Raw genomic sequence first — 27,614 nt, 5'->3', positions numbered from 1 at the left:
GAAATGAGGGAGATAAGCAGAGAAAGAGCTCCAGAAATGTTCATATGATTTTGATTAAGTTTTTGGCAGAATACAAAATTACCCATGACTCTGAGGCAGGGTAGAGAGCCCGTGGGGAGCAGATACCCAGAGACAGGTTAGTAGAGCTCCACGCAGCAGAAGCTGGTAGAGGACTGAGGACAGTTGAGGAACAGAAGTTGCTCCATCCTCAAGACCCCCCCCCCCAACAAATTCAAGACACTGAGGGAGAGAACAATGGAGAAAGGAGGTAATTTCCCCTGTTGACATACTATTTAGTTTAAAAAAAAAAAGGGGGGGTGCTGTCTAGGAGGCTTAGTAGGTTAAGCATCTGCCTTCAGCTGAGGTCATGTTCTAGGGTCCTAGGATCGAGTCCTGCATGGGGCTCCTTGCTCAGCTGGAAGCCTGCTTCTCCCTCTGCCTGCCACTCCCCGTGCTTGTGGGTGCTCTCTCCCTGACGCATAATCAAATAAAATATTTTTTTAAAAAAGCAGAGGAAAAAAATTCCAGAAGTGTCTGAGTTTTCCTTGAATTGAAAAAATTAGGTGTTGTTCTTCCTGTGGAAATGTCCTGTGACCCATGTTCATTTTAAGGAAATAAGCAGTTTTATATTTTGCACACCAGGGCCATGGAGACACCATGAAGATCACCGGGTAGAGAAGTAAACACTATGATCTGACAGAATGGAGAAAAGCTCCTGCACTGGGAACTGTGTGAGAGATCAGATTAGGTATCTGGTGAAACTCCACCCATCCATGAGGGCGAGAGAAAAGATCCTGCTATGACCAGGGCCACTTTCTCATGGAGGGGACTTTTTTTTTCAGAAGCTTGTAAGCTGACTGCCCAGCAGGCACTATGCCCACTACATCTCAAGCCTATGTTCTGTTCTCTCTGATCACCCCATGTGATTACCCCCACCGCTGGCCCCCACACATACACACACTGGAAGCTTGATGGGATCTCCTGAAGACAACGCTATGGCAGTGGTAGGCGTCAAGTTCTATGTCCTTTGGGGAGAATGGGTGAGACGAGCCCTGAAACAAGTGGAGTGAAAACCCTGGGGCTGCGAGAGTAGCCCTGTTACTTCAGAAAAGGGAAAGAATCAGTCCAAACACAAGCTATGTAAATACCTCCACAAGCATGGAGACTCCAGAATAGTCGAAAAAAGTCACTCCACTGCAATCCAGGATTAAAAAGCACTTCTCACTTGGACCAGGCTGGGACGCTTCCTCTGCAGGAGAAACAGAGACTCGAGTTAGGGAGAATTCTCAGAGACGTCTGCTGCAGGCTGTGCTGAATGTGGATGTGTAACAGCCACCACATGTTTAACAAGACTGATTCCAAACACTCTTCAGTTTTTATGTTTTTCACTTAATTACGGATTACTTCTGAACTCTTTAACATTTAATTACTCAAATGTGACTTCAGGTACTTAATACGTAACTCAGAGAGGAAGATGGGATGGGTTAATTACCTCTCATTTCACAGAGAGACAAGCTGAAACTCAGCCATCATTTTAAACGGTTTGAAAGAACACTGGCAAGTCCTCTCCAAAGACAGACTGGAATCGAGGCCTCCAGGCACCCTGAATAGTAGTACTCCTTCCACACTATCATACCATTTCCTTCATGGGCATGCCCAGAGGTAAAGCCCTGCTTTGTGGTGTCCAAAGCTAATATAGTTTGGGGGTCACATCTTAAGGAAAAGATTCATTGTTGGGGCTTATCTCTTGGGCATGGAAGGGATTTGTAAGAGAGACCCTAAAAAACAAAGCTTTCTTTGTTCACAGTAAATCGGCCTCTGAATGTACCTGAGGGAGAAAAATTTACTCAGGACATCATGGATCCTGACCTCTCATTTGCTGATATCTTCACCACCATGGTTTCCTGACGTGACATAGTTTCAGACAGGCCATGTCTAAAGTCCCTCTAAGGAGTGTATGGCTCTCAGAACAGACCGTGTAAAGTAAGATAACTCCGCTGTTCATAGGCAAAATCTATCAAATAAATTCCAGGTCATTAGTGATTATGAAATTCTCTTAAGAAATAAATTCTTAATTGGACTAGTTTTGCTATTTAAAATACCCATGATTTTCATCTATAGTGGCTACAAAACCATGGGAATATTATTGTTTCTCAGTTAGCATTGGAGGGAAGTATAAGGGAAATTATCTATTTTTTTAATACTGCTGCTTAAAGGTAAAAAGAGGTGGGTGGAAAATATAGAACAAACACTGAACATTTACTTTTCGCAGTCACTGCTAGCAAAAAGAGAACTGCCACAAAGTGATTTTAATGTATTTGAAAAATAGTATTCAGGTTTAGGATTTGTTTCCAAGTTTCACCTTTAGATCTATACTTATATTTATTACTTGAAATAATAAGTATCGAGCAGGTACTCCATTCAGGGAAACTTTTTGAATATAGTTGCTCAAATGTAGTTCTAACTACAAGGTTTCAACATGGTAGAGGGTAATACAAGTCAAATACTATCCCTTTCTTCTAGAAGCTCATCCTTGAGTGCCAAGGATAAGACTGGTATATAAATGACATGATAAATGAAGACGAATGGAGATTTACAAGAAGGATAAGTCTGGGGAGTGATCACTCAAGACTTTGGGCAAAGTAGACTTGTAGGATGTGTATGATTCCAAAAAGGAGAAATGATGCATTGTGAGTATTCCATATGGACAGCTGTAACTGAACACTAATGAAATTTTGAGATTTCAAATTCCTCTTCACTCAACCAGCATATATTGAGGACCTACTGTGTGCTAGGCACTCCAGCGGGCCTTCTGTTTTCCTATTTCTCCCGCAGAAAGGAGGGCTAAGGAGTAAGTGTAGGTTTAGGCTATGCTTCCATTGGCCCAAAACAGCAAATTAGGACTTTAAACAAAATTGGGAGTAACCATAACTAAGATCATCCACTGACCACTCAGTAGTAATCACTCCCATTCACTATTTGCCTCATTAAATATGGAACCTACCTCTACTAATGCAAAGACTCTTATTTATATCCTCAGATATAATGTGCCCTGCTCACTATCAGAGATAAGAGAGGATCTCCTGTAAGATCACAGGAAAAAGAAAAATACATATCTGAAGCAAAGGTAAATGGTGACATGCTGAGTGACCTTCATTCCTTCTATCTCTCAGTCCCATAAATACACACACACACATATTTATACACACATACACACACATATACACACATAAGTTGGTACTATAATAATTGCTGTATATATACTGTTATTTTATTTTGCTTAGAATTACAGAGGAAGAATCACTAGATCAATGTTAAAAGAGCTTCTAAGACATTTGGTTCATTATTTGATCCATGATATGTATTTCCTTGAGTATTTTTTAAGATTCATAAGCACACTTTTATCCAATTCAAACATTTTATTGAATTTTCAGAGTATAAAAATTTCCCTCTAATGATTAAATTACCAGATAAGCTTTCTTACAAATGTTCGATAATTCATGATTTCCATATATAAAATGTATACAATAGATTAGACATTTTCTCACAAAGTTAGACATAAAAAGTTTTAGTAAGACTAATGTTTGCGATGTACCATGGAATTCAATACTTAAATGGTTTCTATGCAGGTACTTTCAAATATATCAGTCTTAGAAATAAAATTTATGTGATTTCTTTAAAGGCAGTACTGGGTTGGAGCCAGCTCATACCAGCTCTCCTGACATCTCTTTAGTATGTCAATTGTGTACATATCTTCTCAACTCCAAGATTAAGGACAGCATGTTGGTAGTTTGGAATCAGTCATGGTAGAAATATTTACACCATGGAAATGGGCAAATACTACACATCAGTTCTACTCCACCAACTTACCTCGTGCCCCCTGTTCCAAGAGTTTCTTGTTATTTACCAGCACTTCACTGTTTAAAGGTGGAGATGCTTATTAAATATAAGGAATGCAATCAGTAATTTTTAAAAATCCAGTGGCTTTAACTAAATACCTTTTTAAAAATATTTTATTTATTTGACAGAGAGAGAGATCACGAGTAGGCAGAGAGGCAGGCAGAGAGAGAGGGGGAAGCAGGCTCCCCACTGAGCAGAGGGCCTGATGTGGGGCTCGATCCCAGAACCCTGAGATCATGACCTGAGCCAAAGGCAGAAGAGTTTTAACCCACTGAGCCACCCAGGTGCCCCGCTAATACATTTCTTAAACCACTTCTATCTTTAGCAAGAAATCGTAAAATGACAATGATGACAAAATTTGATATCAGAATCTCTATAGCCCATTTTCCATCCATTTACGGCACCATTGTTAACAAATGACATATGTCTTTTACAAAACAGTTTATATTTCAAAATAAGCTAAAATTTAAATTCTTAGTTCAAAAAATTCTATGGAAAAAAATTATCATTAGTATTTAATCCCAAAAATTAAAAATTAAAAATATGAATTTTTCTGAGAACTTTTTCATTATTATTTACTTATTAAAAACACAACTGTCATTGGTACTATCTACAAGAGAAGCTTGGAAAAAAAGTAACTATAATCTAAAAAAATACCAGAATTGTTTTATTGAGAAATGTCAAAAGAATGTCAAAGCATTGCTTCTTCTGAAAGAATCCACATAAATTATTATCTGTAACTATTACACTATGGCATGAGTTCTGTCATACCCATTCCTCAGCCAGACAGAAATGGCTGATTAATCACAGTGCTTTTTCCACCAAAGTCAAAGACCTTAGAATTTTTATCAACTCCCTGCTTCAGGAAGCCACTAGTAATTCACAAGAAATGTGCCTGTCAATCTGAACTCAATACTACCGTGAAAAAAACCCAATCTATTTAGATATTATTTAGAGGGATTGATCACTGGATCTAAATGACCAGAAAATGGTGGTAAAACATACAGAAAATTCTTTAAGAAACAATTTTTTCTTCTTCCCTAACCCATCACACTTACTTCACTTATAAACTGCACTTGTCATTATCTATATTTTCTCATGGTTATTTCATAATTTAAGTGGTGATAGGCTGTTAAGTATAAAAGTGTTTGGGTTTTATCACTAACAGTACAAAAATTTCCCTTCTATCGTCTCAGTGGGCTTGCTTTGTCTTTCATCCAGTTTCATCTTTCTTGTTCCCCTCATCAAAATAGGGCATTTTTTCAGGCCGTTCAAAATGAAGGAAAATAAAGTAAAACAAAAGAATTGTGCCATGTAGTTGTAGGTTATTATTTAAGTAAGCTATTTAAAGAGAAGCAATTCATGATGCCTATTCCAAATAAAAAAGACATCCTTAGTGATAAAGTTACCAATTCACTCAAATGACAATTTCAAGACAATGGACACTTCTGAAATCTTTCCACAAATAAGTTAAGTTTTCTTTTACACACGACCCTCTCAGTTCTGCCATTGTACTAATTTTATGGCTATAACCTTGTGTTTTAAGCTTCTAAGTAAATCAACCAGTGCAATAAAAATCACATCATCATAGAAAAAAGGAAAGTGAATTCACAGCTAATATCCTGCCTTAAGCAAAATGAAGTAAGCTTGGAGCATGTGCAAAGGAGACAACTAATCTATACCCATGTGGAATGTGGTAAATGATGGGCTTTATCTACAAAAACCAACATTTCAGAAAGAAATTAACCATCAGGTGTGGGTGGGCAATTAACTCCAGACTGTGGAAGCTAGCTCTTTCCTGTAGAATATTCATTAACTCCTTTAATTAAAAAGTATTCATAGCTGCATAATTTAGGAGTGCTTTTCATATACTTCAAAAGGTTCTTGACAGTCTGTGAGTCACTCATAATTTTTTAAGAGAAGGAATTTTCTGTTGATATCAATTAACTATTGAGAAGCAGATTTATATCTCTAATTTCTCAAGAAAACAGGGAACTATGAAATATTTAGGACAAACCACAACATTCTCTTTGGAAAACATGTGCACATATTATCAAGCATCTCATTTGTTCATTCATTCATTCATTCAAGCAGTCAGTCAATATGGGCGTATTCAGGGCTCTGAATGCTGTCCTAAGTAAGGCAAGTAGAATGGTGAACAAGAGAGATGATGTTCTCTGCCCTCAATAGGCTCACAACAAAGCCAGCAAACCAGTTGACTGAACTAGTAATCTGAAATATTCTGAAGGCTGGAAAAAAATATGCACAAAGAGCTAAGGAGATATAGGAGTGACCTGGTATGGGGGATAGAATAATGACCCCAAAGATGTCCACATCTTAATCCCAAGACCTGTAAATAGGTTGTTATATGGCAAAAAGAATTCTGTGGATTTGATTAAGTTAAGCACCTTAAGATAGAGACATTATCTTAGATTATCCAGGAGGGGGTCCAATGTAATCACGGGGCTCCTTATGAGAGGAAGATGGGAGGGTGGGAATCAGAGAAGATGTGGAGGCAGAAGAAGAGGTCAAAGAGAAATCTGATGATGCCACCATACTGCTGGTTTGAAGGAGGAGGAAGGGACCAGGAGTCACAGAATGCACATGACTTCTAGATGGGAAAAGCGAGGAAATAAATGGATTTTCTTCTAGAGCCTCCAGGAAGAATAGAATCCTGCCAAAACTTTGATTTTTCTCCTGTGGGATTCATTTGAGCCTCTGCCCTCTAAAACCATAAGATAATATATGTGTGTTGTTTTAAGCCATTATGTCTGTAGTGATTTTTACAGTAGCAAGAGGAAACCAATACACCTGGATTGCTGGTTTGGGGAGTGAGGAGTGGTGGTGAGGGCATGGAACTTGTTTTAGACAAATTGTAGGATCCATGATAGCAGAAATCATGCCTACTTTCATCAGCACCTACAGCTGAACCTACAGCACCTACCATGGTGCCCAGAACCTAGTAGATGTTCAGTGAATACAAACTCAAATTCAATTTGCTGAGGAAACAGGACAGGAAACAATGGATGCAAGAATGAAGAGAACAGAACACATGAGTGGAGATGTGAGGCATGAATAGAAGTTGAGTGGGTGAGAAGGAGGTGGAGGTACAGCTGGCCAACCAGAAGCCTAAGAGAGACGTGTGCAAGAGTGCCTCTTGGGAATGGCATAACGTGACTATAATGTATTGGGGACATAACCTCCCCAAATGGAATGATAATGGACTATTTCTTCACATTTGAACAATTTTTGCTTTTATTCAGACAAATATGATGACTGCCATCTTATCATTTATATAGCTTGTTTCAATATATTTTGATTATTCAATCATGTGCTCAACTACAAATCTTCCCCTTCTGTGAAAATTATTGTGGGGGGTGTAGACTTTTTTTTACTCTCTTCTCTGTTTCCCACTCCCTTGCTCAGCTATGTCTCCGTTTGATTTAGCTACTTCCAGATCTATTTGGTGTTCCCCCTAAACCCGCTGCATTGGATGACTTCCCAGCATCTTCAATTCACCACCCTCCGAAGTAAATTAATCTTCCCTTTTTCTTCCTCAGGTTCCACATCATCCTAGTGTGAGAGGTTCAAAGCTTCAGAATCAAATCATTGTTTTGCCCTCTCCACCCCCCCAACACCCAGACAGCGCCAGCTGTGTTCACAACATGCTGAAATCTCTTTCGAGGTCATCCTGTCCCTCCATTTTCATAGCCTTGTAACCAAAGCAGAGGTATTAACGGTGCTGGCCTCCCTGCAGGCTGCTTTCAGACCAAGCTCTCCTGTCCCAGCTTTGAGCATCTCTTTCTGTATGCCTATCCTACTGCAACAGGGACCCGTGTTCTGCCTCTTTTCCTATCTAACTGCACGATTCAGAGCAAGTGAATCAGCCCCTGCGGCCCCAACTTCTTCATCAGTAAAAGAAGTGTATCCTATCACCTATTTGAAAATGGAAGTACAGTATTTACTTATTACCTATTTCAGAGTTATCAAGAATGTCTTCTGAAAACTTTCCAGTGCTGTACAAATATCATCTATCATTATAATTTTCATTCATTGACTAAGTAAGTGTTCATTGGACAATAAAAGATAATGCAGTGAGAATTCAAAATGCATTTCTTGCCTTAAAAATCTAGTTAGAAGGAAAATATGCAGAAAAAGAACAACCTATAACCATATAAGACATTATATAACTGTGTAAAGCATGTGGTATCTCTGTTTTTCTATTACTATGATCTCTATCTCACAGCTGAAGATACTGAACTCCACGCACACTGGCAGTATGCTCCCCTGTATGGGTCTGGTTGACTTCTTTTTCTGCCTAATGGGACTGCCAAGTAGTGTGTCCTTCAATTTACTTTACTTCTCTATTAAATCTTGAAGACAGTATAAGGTTTCAATTAGCAGATGGAGGAGATGGTTCTATTGAGGAGAATCCAAACACAGGCTCAGAGCCAGGGATGACTGAATTAGATACAGGGACCATGAACTGATTTATCTGACATGAATGGAGGACTTGTGTAATGTGGAATAAAAGGGAAAGCAGTTCAAGAAGAGAAGGAAGAGCTTTAGGTGCCGTGCTGAGGAGGAGAGGGCACTTGATCCTCAAAAGGGAAACTTTATGATGAATCATAAGACAAATTTTTTTAAAGATTTTTAAAAAATTTATTCATTTGAGAGAGATACAGAGACAGAGACAGAGAGAGCACAAGCAGGGGGAGAGGCAGAGGGAGAGGGAGAAGCAGACTCCCTGCTGACCTGGGAGCCCGACATGGGGCTGTATCCCAGGACCCCGGGATCATGATCTGAGTGGAAGGCAGACACTTCACAATCTGAGCCACCGAGGCGCCCCCTTAAGTCAGATTTTAAAGTAGCGGTGATTTAAGATTAATCAGTCATTACATCAGAGAACAGAGTACGGGTAGGAAGGCAACTGCATCTCACCTTGCATGTCAACACCAACCATCTGCAGTAGCTTCCTACAGCCCTGGGTTGAGAAGACTCTTGGGCTCACCCCCCAACCTCTACCCCCACCGCCTCCACCCACCCAGCTCACCCCCCCCCACCCCCGCTCATGGGAGAAAGTGTCTTAATCTACTAGTAATTCTACTAGTTCTGTCTGGGGTGAGCATAGGACACTGGATATTTTCTCTCCGTGGATTAAAGCCAAGGATATCTCATAACAGAAAAAAACAAAACAAAACAAAACCAAAAAACCTACTCATTCACTTTACACATGATTAAGGACAGAATCAGAGTCACAGAAGTGAAAATGCAAAGTTAATAAAACCAAGAGTTATAGGTTTTAGTAATTAAATGGAAGAAAAAAATCAAGAACGTGTATAGTAGATGAATCGTTAGCATATAAGCACAGGGAGGGGAGAGTAGGTTGGTGTTTCTGAACAAGAAGGAGAGATGATAGGACCAGGGGAGAGAGAGGAGGTAGATACTGGAAGAAACATTCTTTCTATTAGTTCTAGTATCAACTAGTTCTGACTTCCAAAGAAGAGACCCAGAAAAGGTAATGGCACCCATCAGCTAGTGCTCTGTGAAAAGTGGGCCTAGGCTAGTGAGACAGAGGGGAGGATACCCTTAAAGTTTCCAGACATTGGGGAGGGTATGTGCTTTGGTGAGTGCTGTGAAGTGTGTAAACCTGGTGATTCACAGACCTGTACCCCTGGGGATAAAAATATATGTTTATAAAAAATAAAAAAATTTTAAAAAAATTAAAAAAAAAAAGTTTCCAGATAAGCAGGAGACTAAGACATTCAAGAAGTGATCATTGAGTCAGTATTATACCAGTATTATGCAAACATTCTTTGAGAGCATAAAGCAGAAGAAAATCAATTTGCCACAAAAAGTCAGAAAAAAATAGAGAAGATGGCATCTGAGCTACACCCATGTTGACATGGGTCAATGCTGTTGATTCATTCATGTATTTATATAACATTTATTTTATTCTATTCTGTATGCTATATATTCATTCAGAATATCTTTTATACAGTAATGTATTATAATATGTTATCCTCTTATATAAACATTCCATGTGTTCTTTATCTATTATACTATTAATTTATAAAGATTATTATAAAATCATCAAAATTATAAAGATATTTCAGTTGTCTCCAGATTTGGGGGAATCTAAATTTTTATTTTGTTTACCACTCTTAGGATTTTGATTCACCTGTAGAGATCTGGTGGTATGGTGTGTGAATTACAATGAATAATTTCATTCATTGTAGACACATGTCTCATCATTGTATATTAGCAAGACTGTCCTTTCCTCACTTGGTGCCAGTTTGTCCCAAATTGAACACTAGTATGTGGGGGAACTTTCTCCCCTTCTGAGGCCCCTACTTTGTCCTACTGATCTGTTTATTTATCTTGGAACCAGTATCATAGTGCATTGATTATGAGAGCATTATAATATATCTTGACAGTTAAGAAAACATTCTCTCCCCCTTGTTCACATATTTCAAGAGCGTCTTGGTCTATTCTTGGTCTTTGGAATTTTTATACAAAATTTAGAATAAGCTTGTCAATTGCCATGAAAATGTCCCATTGGAATTTTAATAAGGATTAAATTTATATTTATAAATCAATTCAACATAAATAAAACTAACACCTTTTCAATATTGAGTATTCTAACCAATGGATATTGCAATTCCCTTCCGTTTATTTCTAAATACCATTTACTTACGTGTTGCAAGTATTTTGTTGTTGTTGCAAGTATTTTTAACACCTTGTAACAAAGTTTTACAATTCATCCTGTGTAGGTCAACCCATCTTTACTTAAATCTAATTCTAAAAATGAGTAGCGGGTAAGATGGAGGAGAGGAAGGGAAGGAGAAGGAGGAGTAGGGAAGGGAGAGAAGACAGAGGAGAAGGGAGGAAGAGAGAAGTAGAAGTAGGAGGAGGACTGGGGAGAAGGGCAGAACAAGGGAAGGAGAAGTAGATGGAGGGAGGGAGCGGAGGTGGAGCAGAGAGAGAAGGAAGAGGAGGGCAGTAGAGGGAGGAGGAAAGAGGACAGTGGTTTATACTCAAGACAGGACACTTGGATTTTTTTTTTTTAAGCTAACTCACCATTGCAGTTGCCGTTGGATAGAGAATTGAGCAAGGTGTTTTGTTCACACTGAAATGAAAATGAATATAAATAACGTTATAAAAGTTTACTTCTGTCCCTGAGAACAGCACATTTTTCTTTTCACCATAAATAATAAAAAATTGGGCTCTAAATATTATTTTTCACCAGTCCTTTTTTTTAGAGTGATAAATACAAAACCTTGAAATAATGAAGTGACCATTGGCTGTAAGTATTTATTAGCTGAGGAATTAACATATATTACCAAGTTAGACTATCTTGTTTAGAATATTTTCTGCAAGATTGTCTGTTTTGACTTTTGATCAGGAATTGAAAATCTGCATCTCTTTTCACGTAATGTATCCAATCAGAAATTAACCTCATTAACACAACATTCTCTAGAGAGAACCACTGACCATATATTTCATATTACGTGAAAGTGAACAGTTCACCTGCAGCTCCAAGAAAATGTCTGAGAAACAGTCCCAATTTATGGAAATGCTGAAAAATGAAAATAACTCTGCATCTTACAATTAAAGTTCTTTGAAAGTGACACTGATTGATGCCTCTAATGAAATCACATGCTATCTACTTCTCAAATGTTGATGATGATGATGATGATAGTAATTGAAATTTTTGACTACTTGCTATATACCAAGGACTCTATATTAATTATTTAATCCTCAGAAAAATCCTATAAGGTTACTAATCTCATTTTCCATAAGAGGGAGCTAAAGATTGGAAAGGTTAAATAACTTGACCAAAGTCACAAAGCTGGTAAGAACCTTGGCTAAAACCAAAGCTCATGCTTTTCCATTCAGAACCTCACACTCTCCAGCACTACGTTATACCACTTCTCCGAGACATCCCATCAGTTTCATCTTAAAGGCTGAGTAGAGAACATCTATTTTCTCTTCCTGATACGCAATGCTACAGCTGATATACTTTAATTCTGGCTCTGACAGTTGTCGGTTATATTTCTACCAGGTAATTTTACATTTCTAAGTCTCAATCTTTGTTTTTTTGTAGCATTCCAGTAATACCGCTTACATCGCGGGGCTGGTGGTGATTGTTAGCCTAGTTAAAAGTACCAGTTCTTGAGAGACTTTCAGTGAATGTGAGTTTCTTTTCCTTCCTCTTATTTTTAATCTTGTCTGAAATCTGTGCAAAAAAACTTCCAATAATTTATGTAGATATTCCACCTTCCAGAAGGTGAAGCCCATCTCCACAGTCTTCACATTTGGGCTGCTACACCCTGATCTTATCATGATCAATTCTAATAGAAGGATATTCTACAAAATGCCTGACCAGTACTACTTAAAACTGTCAAGGTCAACAAAAAAGAAAAGTCTGGGACACTGTCACAGTGAAGCAGCATCTAAGGAGACAAGACAACTAAATAAAATGTGATATCCTAGATGGAATCCTGGAACAGAAAAAGGACAGTCTGTAAAACTAAAGAAATCTGAGTAAAACATGAACTTTAGTTAATGATAATGCATCATTGATTATGACAAGTATGTCATACTAACCCAAGATATTAATAACACCAAAAACTATATGGTGCAGGGTGTATAGGGACTCTCTATAATACGTTTCAATTTTTTTTTTGTATGTCTAAAACTGTTACAAAAAATAAAGTCTATTTAAAAAAATACCTGGTCTGAGTAAAAGAAAATTTTGGATAAACAGCAAATTGAAACTTCCTTTGCCAAGTGAGCTCACAAACTGGTGACTATTACATGAGTTTCTATATATAACCTATATAATAATGACCATGAATCCAATAAACACTAGGACCCTGAGATCCTCCAAAGCTTCTACATTCAGGAAGATATTTAATGATGACATATAAGAAATATATTGTCATAGTATGACAAAACAGGAAATCCTTTATCAGTCTGTGTTTTGAATACAATATGATTCTTCTTGCCCTAGGGTGTTTTAAATGCCCTCCCATCACCGCCATCTGTTGAAAATGAGGCTGGGAGAGAAGACCAAGACGTCAGCAGAGCAACCCAGTTTAAGACAGAACTGTGGACCCCTGTATAGGGTGCAGCAAAAGGAGGCAAATCTGTAGTAGAAATTAACTGATGCTGTCTTGTTACATTAAAACTGAAACTGGAACAAGCACAGGCCTTAAAACAAGAAGTAGATACCCCAGACAGTGTATGATAAGAATAATACGAGGTGTCCCAAAGAACATCTGTGCTACTCAAGACCATCCGTTTAACCATTCTGAATAAAGGCTCATCCCTGATTCCTCAGACAGAAGAGATTCCAGATTACTATGTGCATCCTTAGCGTATCCTTTAAAACTCACAGTCTGTTAATACAGAATATTTGCATTATTCTCACTACAGTGAAACATACTCTCAAGAAATCCTTTCTTACCACCACAGAGTTCTGAGTTAAAGAATCCCTTTGGATGTCATTATGTACCAATAACTTAGATTCCCTGAACTCTACTTGATTATTAGACTCAAATTTCTTAAGTCCCAAGTAGGTAAAATCATGTATATGTGGAACCTTTTCCCAGAAAGCTGCATTAATGAGGTTTATTTCTGACTTCATATGCTACGAGATAAACCATATGCCAACTTTCAATTTCTGAAAACACATTGGAACAACCTTTGTCTTTCAGGAAAATATTCAAAGGAAAATACTATCAACTACCAATAAATAACTGGTTATAAAAATATTCATGTCTCTACTAGTCATGATAAATCCTACAAAGAAGCATATCATTTCAAGAAGTAAATTTACATTTTGGTAAAATAAGACTACATGTTTCTTATGGGTTAATTAGGTTATTTGGAACTGTGGACAAATTTTCCCACAATATTATTGTGTATGGTGGTTGTGAACTTACATCAGCCACAAGAACCTGCCTATCTCATAATAGAGCTAAACATTGCTATGAAGTAAGCATGGCTTTATAAAAGAAAGAGGCCTTGTATCCAACTTGAACAACTAGGAATGATGTCCATCTTAGGCATGAGTGCAAGTTCTTCTCAACCCAAAATCACAGGTAGGGTTCCTAGTAATCTGATGAAAGTGACATACTAAAGAGTAGAGTGAGAGGAAAAGACAGAGCTGGAGATATGCAGGATGAGCCAGTCTCATAGGCTTGCAACCTGTGTGGTCATACAGGGTCCCATTCTTAGAAGGGTCTCCTACTTGGTTTAATGCTCTGTGGATGCCATCTTGAAACTCAGCAATTGTTGAACAAGGGACCTCACATTTTCACTTTGCACCATACCCAGCATATAATATATTTGATCCTGTGTTTAGGACCTCTGTGGGGTAGATCAGAATGAGGCCCAGAAGCAGAAAGCTACAAGGATCAGGAATATGTTACTAGACAGCTTCTGCAATGCTAGAAATGGGAGAGTCAATACTTCTAGGTACCGGAGTGACGGGATAATATACACTCAAGGACACAGGAGAAAGAGACTTGTGTAATCTGAAGTAGTCAAGGAAAAGCTTCATGGAGAAAAAAAAAAAGAACTTTTAGTTTGCCTGCAGTTTCTTGTGTAGATTTGAAAATTGTATACCAATGTGTTTTCTGTAGACTCTAAGATACGTTGCACTTTGTTTAGAAAAAAAATTTTAAAGACAAAAATATATTGTAAGCATTAAAAAAAAAAATTGGCATCTTTTCCTAGTTACCTTGTTTACTATGTCTAGTCTTTCCAGTCAACTTCGTGGATGTAGTTGTTAAATATATCTAGAACTAGCATTTTTATACTTGCTAACATTTGGAATTAAGCAGCTGTATATTGCTGAAGAGGGCCCAAAGAATTGGAATCCTCAGTAATTTAATTGCTTTGAGGTATAGCTACAATTTTTCTGTGTGTTTTTGTTTTGAAAGTTTAACAGATGACTGTATCTAGGCATTTTATTATGCTTTGAACTTTTAGTTTGCCTGCAGTTTCTTGTGTAGATTTGAAAATTGTATACCAATGTGTTTTCTGTAGACTCTAAGATACGTTGCGCTCAAACTAATAATATTAGTTAAGATTTTATAGCATTGAGTAGGCCAGACTTTATTCTGAGTGCCTTGTATATATTAACTCATTTAATCATCCTGATTATAGACCAGGAAACTGTATCACAGAAGGTTTAATAACTTAGTTAATTTCCCACAGCTCATCAATGTTAAACCCAGACAACTTCGCTCGAAAGTCCATGCTTAAGGGCTTAAGGATTCAAATAATCACAGATAGCTTATTTACATACAATCAACCTGATGCACATTTGATATCTCTGTTAATGAAGATAACTTGTGCAGATAAGGAATGCTAGTTTTTTATAATAATACAAAATTTAATAATATAATATTTAGTAATATAATATAATATTTAGTAATATAATAATTACAAAATGATGGCAACAGTTAACACATCGCTGAAGTCATTTATCATATTCTATCTCTTAGATTTGGATCTGGCTCTTCTTTCTCCTGGTAAAAAGGTCCTTTAGGGTAAGTGATTTGCTTATTTATTCTTCTCAGGGCTATAATACCTAGTACACATGTCCACTAGATATATGCTGAGGGAAGGAATGAGTGGATGAATGAGAGTAATTACCTAAAAACTAACTACAAGAACCAAATGAAAAGTTTAACATGACAGAAGGCTTTGCTGAGGGAGAGGTCTCCAAGCACTCTTATAATGTGTTATATTTCATGATTCATGTCTTAGTATCATGATATACGGTTATTTGTAGTACATTATTGTAATCAGGAACTAGCTGATCCTACCTTGCTGACATCATCCAGTAGCTGGTTGCTCACATTTTCTTTTTGGATTATGGTCATTATATCAGTATGAAACTTCTTTGCATTCAGGAAAACAAGAGGGTTGTTTATTGAGACAATTTTCACCTGCTGCAGGGTTTCCTTTTGGAGGAAAACAGGAATAAATTCAGAATTCTGAATGAAATAAGAGGATAACTCTATCCAAAGAATCTAAATCTTATAAATCCAAATATCACTCAATGATGGAAGCAGTTTCTTAGCCAAGGTTGTCATTATTATAACTTATTTGGAGAACTTAGTATATTATCATGCTTCTTAGGAAAAACATGCACTTCCTCTTTACTAAAAAGCATTAATAACTATGAGATGATCCCGCATCTTTTCAGAAAATGGCCCTTATTCCTATGGATTTGAGGAAAGCAGCACCCTAGGATATCCAAAGAGTACCAGGAAGCCCTGTTTTCCCAAAAGTACCTCTTCCGTACAATCTAGAAATCAAAATTTCATTCACCTGATCATCAGGGTTTGTTTGTTTTTTTTTTTTTTTTAATGAAAATCTGTCCTAAAGGGTCAACTCTCAGTCATTTACCTCATAAAGACATAGCTTTCTTTTGGCTGGAATTATAACCTTACAAGCAATTATAGTCCTAACTAGGAGAAAGAAACCAAGAGGAGGTATGGGGAATTTGGCTTCACTTAGAGCAGGCCTGGGTTACACCAGACTGCCAGGACACAGTAGGAGATGCAGGAAGGGAGAAGAAAAAGCTTCCAAACAAAATGTGCCTGCTTTGGCCACTGCCCAGGTCTTCCTGGCACCAACTGGTTGTATGCACCTGAAATCCTGCTCTCCATGATCTTTGGGGCAGGGGTCTGACCTAGAAATCAAGAAGCTGGTTAAGTTCTGTGAAATAACTCCTTACCAATTAAATAAAGAGATACTCCTTCAGGCTTTAGTACTTGCATAGAAGAGGAAACCCAGGGAATACAGAAGCATACAGTCAGAGAAAGAAAGAAAATATTAGGTGTTACTCTTCAGCTTCCTCATCTTCTAAGTAGGTACATTTTTAAACTACATAGTCTTAAAACATATCTATGGCTACACTGATTAAACTCTAGAAAGTGAGATTTGCTACAAATAAACTATTCCAGAAAGCAAAAACCTTACGTTATCAGATTAACTTTCAATCAAGAGTAAATCTCTTACAGAGAAAGACAAATCAAGAAGCAGACTATTAATTATAGAGAAGAAACTGATAGCTACCAGAGGAGAGGAGGATAAGGAGTTGGGTGAAATAGGTGACTGGGATTAAGGAGGGCACTTGTGATGAGCACCAGATGATGTTGGAAGGGGTGAATCACTATATTGTAGACCTGAAACTAATATAGCATTGTGCATTAACTCACTGGAATTAAAAAAAAAAAAAACTTTTTAAAAAAAGAGTAACTCTCTTACAAACCAAAAATAAAACAATTCCTGGGCCTGTAATACTTAGTTATCATGAAGCCCCCGTATCAGGAATACCTGGGTGGCTCAGTTGGCTAAGTGTCTGCCTTTGGCTCAGGTCATGATCCCAGGGGCCTAGGATCAAGACCAGCATTGGGCTCCCCATTCAACAGAGAGCCTGCTTTCCCCCTACCTCTGGTGCTCCCCCTGCTTATTCATTCCATCTCTTTCTCTCTGTCAAATAAATAAAATCTTTGGGGGTGGGGAAGAAAAAGCCCCACATTGAAGATCAACCCAATCATACCACATGATTGGGCCAATATGTTGCTTTAAGTTAACTTTTTTAAAAACAGGTATTTGTTTAGGAATAAAGATTCAAATTGTGTTATAAAAGAAATTCTCATCGGGGTTGAGTTCACTCCAAAAGAGGTCTCCCCCAAGTCAAGGACATTTGTTTCAAATGAAGAGGTGGGAGACCATGAACAGAGGAAGGGAGTGGTGGACCATTGCCATGCTTGAAGTTGGCTAAAAACTCCACCTAAACAGCTCATGTTCAAAATCTCACTCTGAGAAAGTCGATTATCATATAGTTTCACTTACTTGTGCAACATAAAGAATAACATGGAGGACATTAGGAGAAGGAAAGGAAAAGTGAATTGGGGGAAATAGGAGGGGGAGATGAACCATGAAAGACTGTGGACTCTGAAAAACAAACTGAGTGTTTTGGGGGGGATCGGTGAGCCTGGTAGTGGGTATTAAGGAGGGCATGTATTACATGGAGCATTGGGTGTTGTACATAAACAATGAATCTTGGAACACTGCATCAAAAACTAATGATGTATTTTATGGTGACTAACATAACATAATTTAAAAAAAATTCGCTCTGAGCTTTCTTTCCCTCTTATTTTTAATACAAAATACTAAATCATTAGTGAAAATAATATTCCAATAAAATTAACATTTCCATGTGACACAGTTATTATTCAGGTATGTGACTACACTGGAACCAATGTTTAAAGATGTGTGAATTTTGACATTTTTATCTTCCTAAAAATCCTCTCATTCACTTGCCCATATGTTTAACCTGGAAAGAAGGAACAGATTAGACAGAATTTATTCTTCTGCATAATCTTTAAGCTGAAAAATGGTCAAACTGGAATTCTATTTCCAAGCTACAAATGTCAAGGGTAATGTGCATAGTTGTATGTGTAGCATGGATACACAGAGGCTTCTAGGGGCCCAAGAGCCAGTCTAGGACTTTGTGAGGACTAAATTCGCATGGAAAATTTAAAGAAAGAAAAGAAAGGCATCACTGGTGGAAAGCTTGAGCCTGGGACACTCTTAGGGCTCTGTACTCTAATATCTCTCTATGAAGCAAACTTTTTCACACTTATTAAAAACACAAGCCATAATGTATGCAAATACTGAATCGCTATGTTATATACTGGAATCGAATACAATAATACGTATATGCTAATTATTCAATTTACACACATACACACATGCATGTTCATGTGTAAACATTTGCGCCATTTCCCTGCATGTCACAGGACTCCTGGCGCTACTTCCTACTTCCTGTCTACTCAGAAATACCCTGACAATAGGTCCTTCTGGTGGAATGCCAGTTCTCTTTGTTCTGAAGGCAATCATGAGGTACCGAAACAAATAAATAAGATAAATAGAAGGGAAAAAAAACAACAACAGCGGTTAGTCAAACATTTACAAAGTAGGTTCAAAGTGCAGACAATTTTTTTAAATTGGCAAAATATTTAAGTCAACATCTTTCCCCTCACCTTAAACTTGTTTTGGCCATCCTTCAGAATATATAAGTTATGTAAGAATAGAACTCAAACACAACTGGCCTGTTCAAACATGCACAGGCAAGACTATTTCCATAAGCTGTTTCCTTAAAAAAGATGTCTGCTGCTCAAGAAACCAATTCTATTAGCATTCCATAACCATTGGACTTAATTACCCTCTGCTAATAATGCAATCTAATTGTGTTTAAAAAAAATAAAGCAATACCATGATCCAACCTTGCTTTATTCTCTTCTTTATTCCCTATCTTCTTCCATAATTTAATTCAGAATAGACTATTTGTCTAGTTTGACTATTTTATGCAACTTAGCGAATGGAAGAGGTTTCCAAATGTCTGAACTAATCTGGACAAAGATCCCATTGTGAACTGTAGTTCTATGACTATCATCTCAGCGGAATGTTAACACAAGATTTTTGTTGTTGTTCTGTTGATTTTTTGCATGTCAACTGCCACGTGTATGGTGGTCACAGATACCATGGAAAGTTCATGCCAATTAAAAATAAAATTATCACGAATTTAAAATCACCATCTACTTAAAATCCATTACCTACTTATGATACCTTAAAACTATCTGAACTACAGAAATTTTTAATAATTACACAAAGGAAAAGAAAAAGAAACTTACACCATCCATTTCAGTCTTCACTTTCAATTCCATTTCTTTCATGTTTTTTATACTCAGCGTCTTTGCCCTAGAATTCAGTCAGATAAAAATAAAATGGCATTTCTGAATCACTACATTAGCAATGAAAATGTAAAAAGGATGTCATTTTAACAAATAGAACTTATCTGTAATGGTTAAAATCCTACATTTGTTCATAAAACATTGTTAATTCTATATTTCTCTGGGATCCTCAGGAATAGAGAGTAACACTGGAGACATCTAGGTAGAGATTAACCATTATAATTTACCTCATCTGGGTTCCCATAACCCCATATGTCCAAGCCACAAGAGGTAGATTGACCAAAAGGGTAATAAGAGAGTGGACAGTGTTTGGGAAAATCTTGTTTTAAGGGAAAAAGAAGTAAAGAGGGAATCAGTGGCAAAATAGGACCAGATACTAATAAATTTACACAGATTTCTATAAAAATCTCTCTAAAGAATCTATAGAGGTAAAACTTAAAATGTTTTTGAAGTATATTATTTCACAAAGAATTTCAAGGGAAGGATGAGAAATGAGTAGAAGCATTATCAGGTGATGAACACTTGAAGTAGAAAAATAACTGGCCAAAATAGGGGAATGGTTTACAGATGTTCAGTAGAAATCTTCAATAAATTATCTAGAGCTCTTCAATAAATTATCTAACTTATCTTTAATAAATTATCTAGTTCTTCAATAAATGATTATGTATATTATATATATATTTATGTATATTATATATATAAATTTGGCTTCTGAAAAATTTACTGAAGTTATTCAACTTTCTAAATGATTAACTTTTATATAGTCACTGCATAATATATCACCTTCACTTGATTAAAAAAAAAAACAGCTCTGCAGCATAGTGTATGGGTATGAGTTAATTTATTTACTTTGATAGATTTTATATGTTTTACTTTATAGTGTGGACAAGATAAGTCTCTTCATTAAGACCAAAATTGTTATATATTGTATGTAGAGAAAATTTTTCCTTTCATCTCTAATTCTCTGATACCAACTAAAACATGAGCATAGCACTCAATATTCCACAGATATAAAAGTAACTGGCAATATCATTGATTTTGCTGCTGTGTCAAAATAGACAGCATTTAAGTAAGATCTTACCTTGGGAAGCGACCGATAACGATAGCTATGGTACAGACCACACCGAACAGCAGCCCCACGTTGGCAGCAAAGCATATTGTAAATACATATGTACTGACCCAGATGCCCTGAAAGAGAAGGAGGAAATAAGAGATACGAGTCCTTTGGTGATTTCTCATCTTTCTCACGATCGCTAAATTCCTCACAATCTTATTCTAAAACATTCCTGTGACCAAATCTCTCAGCAAGAATATATTATTTAAAAAGGGGTAAACAGAAGCCCGGGACAGAGAGACGAATCCTGGTCCCATCAGACTCCCAGCAGCAAAAGTGGGGAAAAGACACATTCTTTCATTTCTAGAAACTGCCAGCCCCTACTAGTTCAATCCCCAACAACACTTCCTTTCAGATCTGTAAATATTTGGTGGATGTGTATGGTTCAAAAGCATAATTTCCCACTGTTTTCTCATTTAATGTAATATTACAAGCAATTGTTAGCAGATTTTTGGTCATTCCCCACAATGCCTGTGTTCTAAGATTGTTATACAAAGAACTAATGTAGTTTATTACTACATAAGACCCTCAAAGCCTAACAGTTAAAATGACTAAATCTACATTACCAATGACTCTTTTAGATCAGCCACTATAGAGATTGGTATAATTTTATTTGCAAGGGGCGACTTCTTATGACATTGTGAAAGCTGAACATTCTGGGCCAATTTAGGCCTCGGGAATATTTCAAAAGATGGCAAGAAAATTATTTTTCTCCAGTTGGGATTCCAACATTATTCAACATTATTACAGTTTTGTCCAACTACTGAAATGACAATCTATCACAAAATATTGTATTATAGTTGACATTTCTAAGTTTATTGTTGGCCAAAAAAAAAAAAAAATCTTTAAAAGCAAAATAATTTGTGAAATCCAGGAGGTTTTATTTCTTAAACACAATATCCTGCATTCATCAAATAGTAGACCAACAAAATGTTCACGCTTTCTCTTTTCCCTAAATTATTTGCATCACTTTTACCTATGCATACAATTCTAAAATTAATTTCTTTCTGTCCAGATGGCTATATTAGAACTTTAAAACATCTTCAACAACCTAATTCAATTTCATATGCAAATGAAAAAGTTAGAAACTTCTCTATAATCTGAAGATAGCACAGATTTTTGTGGGGCGGGGTGAGACAAGTTTGAAGCAAATGTTTCTAAATAGCATTTTTTACATGCTTCTCCTTTGTATTATTTAACTAAATGGAGCTTGAGTGGTTCTTTGTGATGGGCTATTTAGAAAAGCCAAGCCCTTGAAAGTAAATGGAGAAATTTTTATCTATAAAATTCTTTTTGATATAGAAGAAACAAAAATCTGAAGTAAAAAGAGAAAATATATTTTGAGTTTTCTCATGTTCAGATCCATCACCAAGAAATGTAATGCTAAGTTAGGACTTACTATGACATCATCCTCAGCCTGTCATCTCATAGGTTAGACACTGAGATGTTTTTCCTCTATTCAGGCAAAAAGACAATCATTTGAGTCTTTTATATGTATACAGTGTAATTTTCCCCCCGAATGAGTTACATTATGCTTCATCACATACAAAATAAGGCTGTAAGTTTTTGATCATTACTTCAACTTGCCATGATTGCTTTGTTTCTTACTCATCCCTTAATGCTGACTGAACCCGCCTGGGTGTGGCAGAATAAGATTTTACCCAAAAGCTTTATAAGTCCAATTCCTCATGGCCAACCTCCATGATTCAATATAGCATAGGGAACTGAGGATCCTGGTTCCTGCCATTTAAAAAAACCACAGAGTCCAGAGGCCATGATTCATCAGAGCAACCAAAAATTTTGGTACCATCTGGTTCTATTTTTTAAAGCATATTTACTCTCCCACAATATCATCTATTGTAAGTTGGGTTCACAATGCTTAAGTTATTTCCTGGGGCTACATTTATAGCTTTGAAAAAAATACCAAATGTAAATTAACAACATAGCCAGTATACAGTTCCATTGGTTAACGTAAGTCCCATAACTATTCTGTAATATCTATTAAAGATCCAATGTTGTTGTCACAGCTATAAGGGATTAGTTAACTCCCAGACTCCTATTTTTTTCATTATGTGTTCCCACTTGATCCCTCCTCTATTAGCACTCACAACCCCTAAACACAAGCTAACTCTAAAGCTGACCTCAAGTAGGAAATACATAAACACATAAACCCTTATACATTTGAGCAGCTACTCAATCACTTCACCTCTTCTTGATCTGTTCTGGTGATTGATATACATTATTATATTTCTGTAGATGTGAATTCTATTCCCACTGTTCAGTTACTCAAACTCAGCTCTGAGCCCATGGTCTCCATTTTGGATTCCTATTTCCTCATTACCTCAGAGAATGTTTTGATCTACAGCTCAAAGTGGAATCATTACTCAACTATAAACAATTTAAAGTAATAAAAATTTCTGACTTTTCATGTGAGGACTGCTTACATGATTTTCTTAAACTTTCAACCTTCAAATTATTTTACATATATAAACATCTTTGGTAACTTCACTTCCATGATATTTTAGGTATCTATTGAGTAGATTACTAAATATACCTAATCTACTGGGTAATATAATCTATATACAAAAAAGTCTGTGCAATATTCTCACTATAAATGCTATGCCCAGGTTGTATCCCAATCATCAATGGCTTCCCACTGTTAAATTCCTTAGCAACTAAAAAATATCTGTCCACTTCAACCTTGTATATAATCCTTAATTCTGAGATAAAAAGGACACATCACTCTCATAGAAACTTGATGCTAGGTGTTCAACCACAAGAAATATTCTGATAATATTACCAAACATCATGGTAAGAAAGAACTTCACTGAACATCCATTCAGTAAAACTAATTCACATAAAATAACCAAAAAAAAAAAAAAAAATCATGTTAACTTGTGATTTCTCTGTCTTATCCCTCAATACCTGCAGATAGCACCAGGTCTAAAAAGTCCTATGGGAAAGGATTTTAGACTCATCACCTTTTGATGATGTCTCACTGCCCTCAGAATGAAGTCTAGTCTTCTTTGCACAACATTAGCAGCCTTTCCAAGTCCAACTCATTCTTAAGTCTTGCAACCCCATCTGTCACTACTCCCACCCTCACACTAGATGTTCTACCCATCATTTCCTGGAAAAAAACCTTCCCTGACATTGCTCCCCTTCCAATATGGTCATGTGCTCCCTCTTATGTAATTAATGCATTCCTTAGAAATACCTTTATCATAGGGTTATCAAATAGCTTATTCAGTAAGTCTACATCCTCTAATTTCTCTATATCCATGTGCTACCTCACACATATCACCTTTAAAAAGTCATGATCCTCCATGAGTCTGGCTAATTTTAATCCTTTGGCCTGCCTATCAAATACTGTTCCTTCAAGTCTCAGTTCACATTTCAGCTGTCAGACTCTTTCATTTGGACCAGTCCAAATTAAATGCTCCAGCCTCCATTTTTTCCCCCAGAACTAAACTTGTACTTTTGCTTGAGGTCACATTGTATCATGCTTTGCATAATAAGTTGATGTTTCTATGTCTGCTTCTACACAAATATTCTGGAATATATATAAGTGAATATAAGTGTCTGGAGGAGACAAATAGTTCTTTATTTATCTCTTAATTCCCCATGGCACCCAGCCTTGTACTTTGGTAAAGTAATACTTAGCCTTGGGAGATATATTATGAAAATAGGCACCAGCACAAATAATCCCCCCAAAGTCTCTCTGAGCAAAGAATCTAAAGGAGGGGAAATATATAGACAACTGCATTTCAATATGGTGAATGCCATGATAGAGCTAAATAAAGGGTACTTATGAAATACTTAACCTATATTGGAACTGTAAAGTATTTTGGATGCTCCTGCATAGATATATTTCTCTAGAATATGTATGTTAAACATTTCTGTTAGTAAAAAGCCACACTTGATCATTGATCAGTAATATTTAATCTCTTGCTGGCAACATCCTATTAACATAACGCTCCTCCCAATGTAACCCTAAACTAAGTTTGTGAGACTATATTTAGAATGAATATGGTCATTGTTAAGATGTTCAACCTATATTAATGCAACACATTTCTTAGCAATTAGTGATAGTTTTTCATATGTGTTCTATTAGTGTGTGCTTCCTTGATGAGCTTCATTTCCAGAATCAATTCAAAATGGAAACTGAGAATCCCTAATTCAAGTTAGTTAGCATTTCATTAAAAGTTCTCAAAAACACATCAATCAAAATTTGACAAAATTCCATTTCTGTTCTTATATACCTCAAATAAATGAGTATTTTCTATTTTACAGTCTATATATTTACAAAAATAGTTTACTTTCTATATTTTAATGCCTTTTAAGAACTTAGAAAATAAATGGTAGCTTATGAATTATACAAGTTTCAAATGGCCAAAAGTATTTTCTGCAAATAAAAATATTACAGTTGATTTTGCAAAGCATGTTAAAGCCAAAGAAGGAAATTTTAGGTCAAATTTCTACTTACCCAATCAATTTTATCCACATTCCAATATTTTTTTAAGTCTCGAAACTGTATTAGCATTCCCTTCAGTCCCACAACAATAATACTTGCAAGAACACACTACAAATAGGAAAAAAGTTGATGAAGAAATAAGATAAAGATTTTAATCTGAATTTAAAAAGATTAAGGAATTTTTATGCCTTTGTTTTTAAAGTACTTACTAGAGAAAAGCAATCACCATTTAGAAGACTAAAGCAATATTCATTTTGTTTAGAACAAAATTATTGTACTTTAGGAATATAATATCAATTCTAGAAAATCACAGTATAAAATTTATGTCATTGTAAAACATAAGAAAGAAAGAAAAGAAAAGTAATGAATTATAAGGGTGCATGTTATAAAGCCAAATGTCCTCTTAACTTTAATTAGCCACTGCCATTTGAAGTTTGTTGCAAAAAAATTAAATATTTATATTATATATTTCTTTATAATTGCCTTCAGCCCCAATGATCTGGTATCACATGTGGATATTTATAACTCTCTTGAAAAGTGAACTTGATTATTAGATCTGCTGTGGAAATGATTGATACTCACTATATTAATGACGAATTAGAACAAGACAGGAATGAGATGATCTCTGGCTCTCTGAAGACCGGGATCTTATTTGGGTCACTTCAGTGCCCCAGACTTATAAAAAGCACAGTGGTGTTCTGGGTCACTTTGTATAAAGATATCAAGGGTGGCAAGATGTATTTTGTTCCTTACTCCCTTGCTCTACACATATTTTTCTAACAGTCTGAGTTCTGATAAAATTCTCCCAAAGTCTGTGCCTTACACACCAGAGATTGCCCAGTTCTGCCCTCCAAACAAGCACAGAATAAATCTAATTCCACAATGCCATTTTTACACATAAGTCTAAGAAACAGAAAACAGCCACGGACTCTTCCCTTTCTTCACCCATCAAATGTGGTCTCTGTCCAACCCCCTCCTCCATTCAATCATTACTTCTGTCACATGGTTTTCAGATGTAGGGCCATTGAGACTACTCTTCTAAGACATTTTAATATACAATGATTTCATTAAAAGTAAAGTTAAAAAGTAAAAAATAAAAAAGTACTACCATACCATGGGCAGCCAGTAAAGCAAGGGTCCTACCGCGTAGATAACTATCAGGACAAGAATGCAAGATATTAAACAAGCCACCTGTAAAAAACAGGACAGATGAAAAAGAAAGCTTTGAACTTTATTATTCCAAAGTCATAGGGAAAAATAAAATTCTTAGTTCATCTTGATTATAAGAGACCAAATGTTGGAACATGATTGCTAAATTGCATAGACTCCCATTATCTATAGTTTGCAGCTGAAGGAACCCAAACATGACAGCTGACAAACTGTTGCAATCAAATTAAGTCAGTGATGAGAGAAAAGCAATTCCACACAAAGAAATAGGACACCATCAACTTTTATCACACATCATAGCAACGGCTTTTTTTGTTTAATAGTGAAAGTGACATTTCAATTAAAAGTCCGTTAGCCTGTTGTTGTTCAGCTTGACTCTCCCCATTTCCTAGCGAGTTGTTTGAATAATAACTGAATATGCAGCTTAGGGTTTTTCTCCGCTGATGATAAATTTCCACTGAAGCATTTACTCTCTTTGGAGTTCTTTGTTAAGAAGGGTTCTAGTATGAAGGAGTTATATGGGATTATAGGAGCAGTCTCTGCAGTCAAGTAGACTTAACTTTATTAATCCTGAAGAGTCATTAGTATCAGGTTTCAACCAACTCAACCTGCTGACAAAAGGCAATTCAGAACCCCTGACTCCTAGCTATGCTCCACTTGATGGAGAACCTGATTCCACATAAACAAATGTGCATGACTTAGTAAAAACATTTAGCTAAATTGTCAGCCTAATGAGAGAAAAGAGGTTCACAGGGCCACAAAGATGCCCAGAATATCATTAAGGACATAGCAAGAGAATCAGGATCTAGTAGGATGGCTAAAATAAAAAATAAAATTATAAACCATCAATCAATATTAAGGATTGACATGGACTCAAAGCAACTAGAGCTGCCAGACATTGCTGGTGGGGATGTAGTATAGTACAACCACTCTGAAAGGAGTTTGACAGTTTCTTATATAGTAATACATACACCCACATGTGTCTCAGAACTACCTAAGAGAAATGAAAACACATGCCCATGCAAATACCTATATGTAAATATTTATATCAGCTTTATTCATAAACTGAGAACTACAACTTAAATGTCGATCCCTTGGTGAACAGATAACCAAATTGTGGTACATCCACACAACAGAATATTACTCAGTAATAAAATAAAAGAACAGACTA

The 27,614-nt window shown here is 36.4% G+C and overlaps 1 protein-coding gene across 2 annotated transcripts in view; it reads right to left on the bottom strand.

The window, feature by feature from the left end:
* Positions 1-27,614, bottom strand: part of SLC26A7 (solute carrier family 26 member 7) — a 115,941-nt gene that overhangs the window by 7,591 nt on the left and 80,736 nt on the right. For both annotated transcript variants that reach the window (XM_032316448.1, XM_032316449.1), the window contains 7 exons: positions 26,390-26,467; positions 25,289-25,384; positions 20,770-20,876; positions 19,629-19,695; positions 15,744-15,881; positions 10,981-11,029; positions 1,149-1,249 (listed from right to left, as the gene is read on the bottom strand). In XM_032316448.1, the coding sequence (XP_032172339.1) occupies positions 1,149-1,249; positions 10,981-11,029; positions 15,744-15,881; positions 19,629-19,695; positions 20,770-20,876; positions 25,289-25,384; positions 26,390-26,467 (636 nt within the window). The remainder of the gene's footprint in view (positions 1-1,148; positions 1,250-10,980; positions 11,030-15,743; positions 15,882-19,628; positions 19,696-20,769; positions 20,877-25,288; positions 25,385-26,389; positions 26,468-27,614) is intronic.

The sequence above is a fragment of the Mustela erminea genome, chromosome 16 (assembly GCF_009829155.1).
Source record: "Mustela erminea isolate mMusErm1 chromosome 16, mMusErm1.Pri, whole genome shotgun sequence".
Classification (NCBI taxonomy): Eukaryota; Metazoa; Chordata; class Mammalia; order Carnivora; family Mustelidae; genus Mustela; species Mustela erminea.
This window is presented reverse-complemented; position numbering and strand designations above follow the sequence as displayed.